Below are 12,319 nucleotides of genomic sequence, written 5' to 3'. Positions count from 1 at the left end.
GGAAGAACTAACCACTGCAGACCTGCAAAAGCTTCAGGAGCAACAGCAACAGATCACATCTCAGGAATGTTCTTCAGAGCAGGATGAAGAGAGACGGACGAAGATGACTACATCAAGGATTAAGGAAATGTGTTCAATGTTTACAAAGGTGCAAGCATTTACCGAAGAATTTTATTCTGTCACCGAAGTTGCAAGCCGCATTGGCAACATGTACAATGACACTCTTGTGTCCCATTTTAGGGAAATCCTAAGGGCACGTGAGAAACAGAGCTCTCTGGACAGCTATTTTGTGTGACAGGGGTCCAGTGACTCTCAAGCTGGTCCTAGTGGCATTAAAAAACCAAGGAGGGAGGTAACCCCACCAAAGGACTTGGTACCTGAAGTCCTTCTGGAAGGGGATTCTCCTTCCAAGCAATAGACAATTCTGAATTTCCCCTGCTGCTGGCACATCACTCATCAACAACTCCACAATAAAGGTAAGTGGCATTTAATTATTGTTTATTTTGTATGTCCCATTCCTTTCCATATAAGGAAATGCATATTTCATGTAAAAAATTTTTTTTCAGACTTTGGGGTGTCAGGAACGGATTAATTATATTTCCATTATTTCTTAAGGGGAAAATTAACTCGACCAACGGTAATTTCGACCAACGGCAAGCCCTCTGGAACGGATTAATGCCGTTGGTCGAGGGTCCACTGTAGATACACATACAAATAGTAGTTTTACACTTTAAGGAGGTTATTAATAAATATACAGTATAGCAACTAAAACAGAATCATATCATGAAACTCTGTGTAGCTTGCAACCGGGACAACCAACGGGTTTCTGCAAGAATTACGCGCAACTTCTGTGGGAAATGGGCCCATACATCTTGTGCAGATATTCAGGAATCATCTACAGGAGATATTAAACCAGGGAAGTATTTTTGGGTATGCCCAAATGAAAACGAACTGTGGAAAAAAATCACAATGGTATTAAAAAATGGAAACATCAAAACGGCCTGCATAGAAAACCCTGACAGATAGTCCTATCGCCCCTGGTACAGATGTTGTCCTGGTGAATAGTAACTGTAACAATACAGAAATGAAAGTTGGTGGCCCGGGGGGAGACAGGAGCTCTAGTGGGGAAACAGGCGCAGACACGGACATGCAAAACCCAACGTTACAAACTAGCAATATCACTGGAGATAGTAAACAAAGGGATACCCCAAAGAATAGTGAAGAAAAATAACAGAAAAAACTGCTGAACGCACCACTGTTAGTACAAGTGCTGAAGATAGTGAAGGTACAGAAAAGCACGCACCAGTAGGGAACGCAGTCACAAAAAACAAGGCAAACAGAAACCAGACCTATGAAAATTCTATGCATTAGCTGTCTCCAGGCATGGAATATCTGGAAAAACAGAGGGGACGTGCAAATTTGACCACCCCAGGAAATGCCGTACCCATATGACAACAGGAAAATGCAACCTTCCTTCCTGTAAGCTATTCCACCCTGAAATGTGTCACTCTTCAGTTGAGGAAAGACAATGTTATAACTTACATTGTCAGGTACACCACCTAAAGGAAACAAAAAAATACACAACATCCAGACCACGGGAAAACCTGGGTAGCGATAACCGCTCCAGAGAGTTTTTACTGCCACGATGGAAAAAAAGCTGGCAGGAAATGAGAGAAATCGTCTTGATGTGTCTTGGCGTATGTTGATGTGTATTGATGTGTCTTGGTGTATGTTGATGTGTCTTGATGTGTCATGATGTGTCTTGGTGAGTCATAATACCTCTTGGTGTGTCTTCGTGTCTCTTGATGTATCTTGATGTGTCTTGTGTATCTTGATGTGTCTTGTGTATCTTGATGTGTATTGCTGGATCATGATGTGTCTTGACGTATCTTGGTGTATCTTGATGTGTCTTGATATGTCTTGGTGTGTCTTGATGTGTCTTGATGTGTCTTGGTGTATCTTGATGTGTCTTGATATGTCTTGGTGTGTCTTGATGTGTCTTGATGTGTCTTGGTGTGTCTTGATGTGTCTTGATATGTTTTAGTGTGTCTTGATGTGTCTTGTGTATCTTGATGTGTATTGCTGGATCTTGATGTGTCTTGACGTATATTGGTGTATCTTGATGTGTCTTGATATGTCTTAGTGTGTCTTGATGTGTCTTGGTGTATCTTGATGTGTCTTGATATGTCTTGATGTGTCTTGGTGTGTCTTGATGTGTCTTGATATGTTTTAGTGTGTCTTGATGTGTCTTGATATGTCATAGTGTGTCTTGATGTGTCTTGATGCGTCTTGGTATGTCATGGTGTGTCTTGATGTATCTTGATGTGTCTTGATATGTCATGGTGTGTATTGATGTGTCTTGATATGTCATGGTATGTCTTGATGTGTCTTGATGTGTCTTGGTATATCTTGATGTGTCTTGGTATATCTTGATGTGTCATATGTTTTAGTGTGTCTTGATGTGTCTTGATGTGTCTTGATATGTATTGGTGTGTCTTGCTGTGTCATGTTGTGTCTTGATGTGTCTTGGTGTGTTTTGATGTGTCTTGATATGTCTTGATATGTCTTGGTGTGTCTTGATATGTCTTGGTGTATCTTGATGTGTCTTGATATGTCTTGATGTGTCTTGGTGTGTTTTGATGTGTCTTGATATGTCTTGGTGTGTCTTGATATGTCTTGGTGTATCTTGATGTGTCTTGATATGTCTTGGTGTGTCTTTGTGTGTCTTGGTGTGTATTGGTGTGTCTTGGAGTATCATGGTGTGTCTTGATATGTCCTGGTGTGTCTTGGTGTGTCTTGATGTGTCTTGATATGTCTTGGTGTGTCTTGGTGTGTCTTGGTGAGTCTTGGTGTGTCTTTGTGTGTCATGATGTGTCTTGATATGTCTTGGTGTGTCTTGGTGTGTCTTGATGTGTCTTGGTGTGTCTTGATGTGTCTTGATGTGTCTTGATGTGTCTTGATATGTCTTGGTGTGTCTTGATATGTCTTGGTGTGTCTTGGTGTGTCTTGATGTGTCTTGATGTGTCTTGATGTGTCTTGATATGTCTTGATATGTCTTGGTGTGTCTTGATATGTCTTGGTGTGTATTGATGTGTCTTGATATGTCTTTGTGTGTCTTGGTGTGTCTTGGTGTGTCTTTGTGTGTCATGGTGTGTCTTGGTGTGTCTTGATGTGTCTTGGTGTGTCTTGATGTGTCTTGATGTGTCTTGATATGTCTTGGTGTGTCTTGGTGTGTCTTGATATGTCTTGGTGTGTCTTGGTGTGTCTTGATGTGTCTTGATGTGTCTTGATATGTCTTGGTGTGTCTGGGGGGTCTTGATGTGTCTTGGTGTGTCTTGGTGTGTCTTGATGTGTCTTGGTGTGTCATGGTGTGTCTTGATGTGTCTTGATGTGTCATGGTGTGTCTTGATGTGTCTTGGTGTGTCTTGGTGTGTCTTGGTGTGTCTTGGTGTGTCTTGATGTGTCTTGATGTGTCTTGATGTGTCTTGATGTGTCTTGATGTGTCTTGGTGCGTCTTGGTGTGTCTTGGTGTGTGTTGATGTGTCTTGGTGTGTCTTGTTGTGTCTTGGTGTGTCTTGGTGTGTCTTGATATGTCTTGATGTGTCTTGGTGTGTCTTGATGTGTTTTGGTGTGTCTTGATGTGTCTTGGTGTGTCTTGGTGTGTCTTGATGTGTCTTGGTGTGTCTTGGTGTGTCTTGGTGTGTCTTGATGTGTCTTGGTGTGTCTTGATGTGTCTTGGTGTGTCTTGGTGTGTCTTGGTGTGTCTTGGTGTGTCTTGGTGTGTCTTGATGTGCCATGGTGTGTCTTGATATGTCTTGATATGTCTTGGTGTGTCTTGGTGTATCTTGATGTGTCATGGTGTGTCATGGTGTGTCACGGTGTGTCTTGATGTGTCATGGTGTGTCTTGATGTGTCATGGTGTGTCATGGTGTGTCATGGTGTGTCTTCGTGTGTCTTGATGTGTCTTGATGTGTCTTGATGTATCATGTGTGTCTTGATGTGTCATGGTGTGTCATGGTGTGTCTTGGTGTGTCTTGATGTGTCATGGTGTGTCTTGAAGTGTTATGGTGTGTCATGGTGTGTCATGGTGTGTCTTTATGTGTCTTGATGTGTCTTGATGTGTCATGGTGTGTCTTGATGTGTCATGGTGTGTCATGGTGTAGCATGATGTCTTGATGTGTTATGGTGTGCCTTGATGTGTCTTGATGTGTCATGGTGTGTCTTGGTGTGTCTTGATGTGTCTTGATGTGTCATGGTGTGTCTTGATGTGTCATGGTGTGTCTTGATGTGTCTTGATGTGTCATGGTGTGTCTTGATGTGTCTTGATGTGTCATGGCGTGTCTTGGTGTGTCTTGATGTGTCATGGTGTGTCTTGATGTGTCATGGTGTGTCTTGATGTGTCTTGATGTGTCATGGTGTGTCTTGATGTGTCATGGTGTGTTTTGATGTGTCTTGATGTGTCATTGTGTGTCTTAATGTGTCTTGATGTGTCATGGTGTGTCTTGGTGTATCTTGATGTGTCTTGATGTGTCATGGAGTGTCGTGATGTGCCATGGTGTGTCTTGATGTGTCATGGTGTGTCTTGATGTGTCATGGTGTGTCATGGTGCGTCATGGTGTGTCATGGTGTGTCATGGTGTGTCATGGTGTGTCATGGTGTGTCATGGTGTGTCATGGTGTGTCATGGTGTGTCTTGGTGTGTCTTGGTGTGTCTTGATGTGTCTTGGTGTGTCTTGGTGTGTCTTGGTGTGTCTTGGTGTGTCATGGTGTGCCTTGATGTGTCTTGGTGTGTCTTGGTGTGTCTTGATGTGTCTTGGTGTGTTTTGGTGTGTCTTGGTGTGTCATGGTGTGTCTTGATGTGTCATAGTGTGTCTTGATGTGTCATGGTGTGTCATGGTGTGTCATGGTGTGTCATGGTGTGTCATGGTGTGTCATGGTGTGTCCTGGTGTGTCTTGATGTGTCTTGGTGTGTCTTGATGTGTCTTGGTGTGTCTTGGTGTGTCTTGGTGTGTCTTGGTGTGTCTTGATGTGTCTTGATGTGTCTTGGTGTGTCTTGGTGTGTCTTGATGTGTCTTTGTGTCTTGGTGTGTCTTGGTGTGTCTTGGTGTGTCTTAGTGTGTCTTGATGTGTCTTTGTGTGTCTTGGTGTGTCTTGATGTGTCTTGGTGTGTCTTGGTGTATTTTGATGTGTCTTGGTGTGTCTTGGTGTGTCTCGGTGTGTCTTGGTGTATCTTGATGTGTCTTGGTGTGTCTTGGTGTGTCTTGATGTGTCTTGGTGTGTCTTGGTGTGTCTTGGTGTGTCTTGATGTGTCTTGGTGTGTCTTGGTGTGTCTTGGTGTGTCTTGATGTGTCTTGATTTGTCTTGGTGTGTCTTGGTGTGTCTTGATGTGTCTTGATGTGTCTTGATGTGTCTTGGTGTGTCTTGGTGTGTCTTAATGTGTCTTGGTGTGTCTTGGTGTGTCTTAATGTGTCTTGGTGTGTCTTGATGTTTTTTGATATGTCTTTGTGTGTCATGGTGTGTCTTGATATGCCTTGGTGCGTCCTGCTGTGTCTTTGTGTGTTCTGTTGTCTTGGTGCGCCCTGCTGTGTCTTGCTGTGTCTTGTTGTGTCTTGGTGTGCGTTGTTTCATGGTATGTGTGTGTCTTGGTGTGTGTTGTGTCTTGGTGCGTCCCTAAACATGCTGTGTGTTGGTGCGTCCTGCTGTGTCTTGCTTTGTGTTGGTGCGTCCTGCTGTGTCTTGCTGTGTGTTGGTGCGTCCTGCTGTGTCTTGCTTTGTGTTGGTGTCTTGCTGTGTCTTGCTTTGTGTTGGTGCGTCCTGCTGTGTCTTGCTGTGTGTTGGTGCGTCCTGCTGTGTCTTGCTATGTCCCGGTAGTGTGTGTCACCACCACCACATGGCAGTCGTAAAGCTGTTCTTGTGGTGGTAAGATAAGACATCCTCCTCACACCCTGGCTAGCTCTCTGTCTTCAAGTGTTCTCAGTGTGGCTCTAAATCTGGATCTATATGAGGCATGTGTGACTCTAACTGTGGTAAGTGGCACTCTGTGGTGGCCAGTAAGTGCCCGTATTCCACTGTTCTTGTAAAAAATGTGTTTACCCTCAATTATGACACCTATACAGAAAATAAGTATTACTTAATAAGACCGGAAGAGAAATTTTACACCGAGTAGCTACGTTTAGCAGTAACTTAAAACCTAGACAAGTGTGTGTAAGTGCTGGCAATATAGATAATATACTTCTTAATTTCACATCAACAAGTAACTAATTAATCCTGTAACTCGATCTACTGCCTGAGCCTCATTATGATGGTGTGTTATGAGGTACATTTCTGAACTGCATGCGCCTTTTTTTCCACATTTTTGTCTGTATCCTCATACCGTTTCTCATTTCTATTGTTCTGTTGCGTAAGTTTCGGGTATCATGACTCGGTATGCAGGTGAATCCTCGCTCCGCTAAAGCTACGCAAGTGTTGCACATGTGTTTCATGCGTCAACTTGACGGTACTGTGCACCTCTGAGTTTAAGATACCTTAGAGAATGTATTGGTTTAAAGTTAAATGTGTGTTTATACCGACAGTATGTAGACGGAAAAGTGGACTCAAGTTCCGTATAATGCGATCTTTTATTGACAACGTTTCGCCCACACAGTGGGCTTCATCAAGTCTGTAGATGAATGGTTCAGAGAACCGACATGTTGATAAATTAGACACATATGCAACTCTTGGGTATCTTTATTGAGGAAACGTTTCGCCACACAGTGGCTTCATCAGTCCATACAAAGGAGAATCTTGAAGAACAGGAGGAGAATGAGGTAATCAGTCCCTCAACCTTGAGTCGATGTGGTCAGTCCATCAATCTAGTCACAGTCCATCAATCAAGTCACAGAGTGATCTCGTGTAACTTGATAAGGTCCACTGTATGGGCGAAACGTTGTCAATAAAAGATCGCATTATACCGCATTTGTGTCTACTTTTCCATCGTGTAGATATTTTATACAATTTACCTATAATATGTAGATAAAGACACTTATCTACCTGCTGGATAAGGATAACAAAGTGAAACCTTAGCTTCAGAAACCTTAGCTTCAGAAACCTCTCCAGGAAAGACAGCTCGTGAGTAAGGGAGGAACTTTGCAAGGAATGCCGAGGGATCGTAAGAAGTCGTTTGATACGGATCCAAGATAAAATCACTTTTTTCATGTTGATAAATTAGACACGTGTTCTACATTTGGGTATCTGTATTGTGGAAACGTTTCTCCACACAGTGGCTTTATCAGTCCTAAACAAAGAAGAATGGTGAAATCAGTAGTTTGAAGTAATCAGTCCCTCAGCCTTGAGTCGATGTAATCAGTCCATCACTCTTGAAAAGAACACAGCAGATGTGTGAAGTGGCTTATATACTGTAGACAGGTGAGGTGAAGCAGTCGTAGGTTGTATCACACTGGACAAATCTACAGTCCTGTCAGACACAGCTACATCTTGGAATCCTGATACAGGGAATCCTTCACTTGCCTAACCTATAGTCATGACCTACTTCCACATGTGGATTTGTCCACTATATGACTGCTTCACCTCACCTGTCTACAGTATATAAACCACTTCGCACATATGCTGTATTCTTTTCAAGATTGATGGACTGTTTACATCCATCAATCTTGGGGTGAGCGGAGGAATCTGAGATAATCAGTCCCTCAGGCTTGAGTCGATGTGTTAACAAAAGTCAATCGACAATTACAACTGACTGATTACCTCAAACTCCTCCTCTCATTCCACCATTTTCTGTATTGGACTTAAGAAGCCACTGTGCAGCGAAACGTTTCCAGAATAAAGATACCCAAATGTTGCACAGGTGTCTCATTTATCACAGGCAGTAAGACTGTCGCTTATATACTGGCCCCAGATGAAGGAGGTGTAGCAGGCGAAGACATTGTTACTGACAGGCGGTATACACCAGTGGAAGTAGGTTATGCCCGGTGATAGTTAAGAAGGTTGTGGAGACGTGTTCTGAACCAAGATCCCATGATGTTGCTGTGACTGACAAGCTGTTTTATGTACCATTCATATACAACCCAGGTACCTACCTCCTGTTAGGTAAAAATGGACAGCAGGTGTAAGAAAACATGGCCAGCGTTTTCACTCGTCCAGTGTTCGAACCCCAGTCCCTCAGTGAGTGAGCTGAAGCTACTACCAATTGAGCCACGAGCAATAAAGTTGCCAATAAAGCAGCAGTTATCCCCTTGTTCCCTTTATAAACAACGACTACAGAAAAAATTATCACGAAAGAAAAAACAAAATCATATACTCTCCTTTAATAACGTCTGTTCCTGCCCATTGTGTTTTTTCCCCCACCGGGTTTTACAAGGTTAGGTTAAGGATTCATATTCTATTTACAAGCTAAGAGCTGTTAACTACATCAACTGATTTGGAAGCCTTTTTATTGTTATGGGACAAACAAATAGTGAATACTTTAAAGTTAGAATCATCTGTCTGCCAGCGATTTCATTTTGTCAACTGTCTTTATTTCGTTGCTTTCATTATGCTGTTAGGTAAGAGGACACAAGTGTAGCTAATGCGACATTTTATTGTGGCAACGTTTCGCTCCTGGAGACCGATACGTTGCCACAATAAAATGTCACATTAGTTGCACTTGTGTCCTTTTACCTAACATATTGTTGGTAATTCTACCAACATTAATACAATTTGTCATTATGCTGTACGAATGTGTTTCTTACCAGGCTACAACCAGTATTTCTTATGTCCTTTCTCAGTCTCAACTTATCTAATGTGAATCCATTATTGCAGGTTGTCTTCCATGGATATTTTTCATGCCGTATTTATGTGTCAGATTTATTTATTCCTGACACATCCTCACCAATTCTAAATCTTTCTAGAGGAAAATCGCTCTGGTAATGTGTCCTCTGAGTGTTGATAACTGGGATTAACTTTGTCACTGCGTGTTCTCCTGCGTGTTCTCCTGTGTTTACATTTATCAACTTGTCGGCTCTCTGAGCCGACAAGTTGATAAATTAGACACATGTCATACACTTGGGTATCTTTACTGAGGAAACGTTTAGCCACACACTGGATTCATCAGTCCTATAAAAAGATGAATGGTCAAGAACAGAAGGAGTTTGAGGTAATCATGTCCATTCTGTACTACGGAGACAAGAACTGCGCTGCGCAGTCTAAGGCCATTCATAATATGTGGAGACTGTATCTAACATGATACAAGTGGAAGGTGCAGTACATTAAACAACGACCTCACTATGGCCAGTACATTAGACAACGACCGCGTTATGACCAGTACACAAGACAACGACTACGCTATGATCAGTACACTAGAGAACGACCACGCTGTGACCGGTACACAAGACAACGACTACGCTATGATCAGTACACTAGAGAACGACCACGCTGTGACCGGTACACAAGACAACGACTACGCTATGGTCAGTACACAAGACAACGACCATACTATGGCCAAGACACGAGACAACGACCAAACTGGCCAGGACAAGAGACAACAACCAAGCTATGTCCAGGACACGAGACAATGCAACTAAGGACAGGACACAAGAAAACGACCAAACTGTCCGGGACACAAAACACGCGTTGCTTATTCTGCTAGACTCCGTAATTCAGAGGTAACAAACAGGAAGGTGTGTTGGCCTCCGCTGCTGCAATCAGGACTCTGCTGTTGGACGCTGTTGTACTTGGCCTGGTTCACTTGTGCTCTGCTACATTGTTCTGCTCTCTGCTGCATTGTGCTGCTCTTTGCTGCACTGTCCTCCTCTCTGCTGCATTGTGCCTTCTTTGCTGCACTATGCTGCTCTCCGTTGCGCTGTGCTGCTCTCTGTTGCACTGTGTTACTCTCTGTAGCACTGTGTTGCTCTCTGTAGCACTATGTTGCTCTCTGTAGCACTGTGTTGCTCTCTGCTGCGCTGTGTTGCTCTCTGTTGTTACTCTTTGGTGCATTGCGTTGCTCTCTGTAGGACTGTGTTGCTCTCTGTTGCATTGTGTTGCTCTCTGTAGGACTGTGTTGCTCTCTGTTGCAGTGTGTTGCTCTCCGTAGCATTGTATTGCTCTCTGTTGCACTGTGTTACTCTCTCCTGCCTTTGCCTGCCCTTACTCTGTTGTAATTCGCAGCAGTGCGTTATTCTCATGTTCCCTCGCATATCCTTGCTCTAATGTTTTGTGTTACGGTGTTGTTTACACTTCAGCAAGTATTACGAACACAGGTAATGAATGGCCTGTGAGACCTGGTCGTAATGGGAACTGGAGCAAACAAACTCAGTAGACCATAATGTATATTTTGCCTTCACCCTCTGTATACAGGTATGTACACTATGTACAATATGTACAGGTAGAATAATAAGTGTATACCACGGTGACAGATGGCAAAGAAGCCAAAGAGAGTGCACCGTACTCAACCAGCAGGTAAGCAAGTCTACCTATGCTTACCGCAAGTGAACCAGTTGCTTCAGCTTTGACGGGCTTGCCTATGATTGGTCAATGAACCAAGGTACTGATTGAACGACGGGTACCGTATCGATCGTTAAACCCTTAGCACCCTGTTCGCTGGTTGGGAGGCAGCATATATGGGAGTGTGACATACGCCGAATAAATTGTAATATACTCTTTGAATGCCACAGCAAGTTATAGCATTACACTTCGATGAAGGATAAACCCGTCGAGCAGCTGTCATACTGGGAACATCTTAGAGCTGACAAGATGAGAGTCAAGGTGAACCTCAGGTCTTTGTATCCTAGTATATATGTGAACCTCAAGCAGCCGTCTTAACGATCTTTAGCAAAATGAAGGAGGGTTTAAAGCCTGTCGAATACAGGAAGGTCATTAACGCTGCGTAGAACTGTTCTAAGCAGCGATAATGGTTAGTTTAAATACAATTAATTCTCACTGTATATAAACTGAGAGATACACACCTCTCATTGTTTATAAGAATGTGAAACACGTTTATATTTCAGCTAGTAAATATGACCAGCTGGTAAATATGGCCAGCTAGTAAATGTGACCAGCTAGTAAATATGACCAGCTAGTAAATATGACCAGCTAGTAAATATGACATTGACAATTTTTAATCCCTAACTGTTATGGAGAAATGGTCTGGTGATACCAATAAGATGTGGAAAAAGACATTTATGTACAGTTCAGGACATTTATAAAAGGAAACGTTTCGCCACGAATGACTTCTTCAGTCCTAAAGACTGAAGAAGTCACTCGTGGCGATACGTTTCCTTTTATAAATGTCCTGATAATAAGTGTTTTTTCCCGCACCTATTATATATGACGCTGTTGACGCGACGTTTTAAAATCTGCCTAAAAGATGATGAAATTAATCGTGTCGAGTTACCTTCTATATTGAATCGCCTTGATACTGTTACTGTTGCTGCTTCTGCTACTGTTGCTGCTGCCTGTGCTGTTGTGGCTGCTGCTGCTGTGGCTGCCGGTGCTGTTGTGGCTGCTGCTGTGGCTGCCGGTGCTGCTGTGGCTGCTGCTGCTGCCGGTGCTGCTGTGGCTGCTGCTGCTGTGGCGGCTGCTGCTGCTGCTGCTGCTGCTGCTGCTGCTGCTGCTGCTGCTGCTGCTGCTGCGGCTGCTGTTGTTTTTGTTGTTGTTGCTGCAACTGTGGCTACTGCTGCTCTGTGTTAGTGAGAGTCCAAGAAGAGGTCAGTAAAGTATGTTCACCATCTGTCTGTCAGCTGGTGCAGGTTCTGCTGATGTAGACTCTGCATCATGTCAGCCAAACTGTGTTTCAAGGCTACTTGTATAATTATGAAGACCTAATGGGATCAGAAAGATGCGAACTGCTTCAAATAGGCAGAAGCTTTCAAGCAGGAGGCTTACAGCTTTTCATTTCATTCCCTGCATGCATGAGCCTTACTAGAGATTTTAACAATGCTAGGAATTAGCAAGAACAAGCGAAATATTCACAAACACTGATCTCTGGCTGAAGGAGACTCGAACCTACGAACCTTGGAACAAGGTACGCAGTGCTTTACCAACCTAGCTACACTGGTCCAATACCTTGGCGTCTAGCGTGAGCTAGACTGGACCAGTGTTCCAAGGTTCGTAGGTTCAAGTCTCCTTCAGCCAGAGATCAGTGTTTGTGAATATTTCGGCTGTTCTTGCGAATTCCTAGCATTGTTAAAATCTCTAGTAAGGCTGATGGATGCAGGGAATGAGATGAAAAGCTGTAAGCCTCCTGCTTGAAAGCTGGCTGCCTTGGATCAACGTCTAGCTCACGCTTGTCGCCAAGGTATTGGACCACTGTAGCTAGGTTGGTAAAGCACTGCGTACCTTGTTCCAAG

At 43.3% G+C, this 12,319-nt stretch overlaps 1 protein-coding gene across 14 annotated transcripts in view; it reads left to right on the top strand.

Moving 5' to 3' along the window:
- LOC128695950 (G-protein coupled receptor moody) overlaps positions 1-12,319 on the top strand; it is a 284,935-nt gene that overhangs the window by 97,253 nt on the left and 175,363 nt on the right. For 5 of the 14 annotated variants that reach the window (XM_070093133.1, XM_070093134.1, XM_070093122.1 and 2 more), the window contains exon 1: positions 5,909-6,025. The exons of the other annotated variants lie outside the window; for them this stretch is intronic. In XM_070093133.1, the coding sequence (XP_069949234.1) occupies positions 6,007-6,025 (19 nt within the window). In that variant the 5' untranslated portion in view covers positions 5,909-6,006. Of the gene's footprint in view, positions 1-5,908; positions 6,026-12,319 lie in introns of those variants that run through there. 14 annotated transcript variants of the gene reach the window in all.

Source organism: Cherax quadricarinatus, chromosome 41, assembly GCF_038502225.1.
Source record: "Cherax quadricarinatus isolate ZL_2023a chromosome 41, ASM3850222v1, whole genome shotgun sequence".
NCBI classification, from domain to species: Eukaryota; Metazoa; Arthropoda; class Malacostraca; order Decapoda; family Parastacidae; genus Cherax; species Cherax quadricarinatus.
The sequence above is the reverse complement of the archived record's forward strand: the minus strand, read 5'-3'. Positions and strand labels throughout refer to the sequence as shown.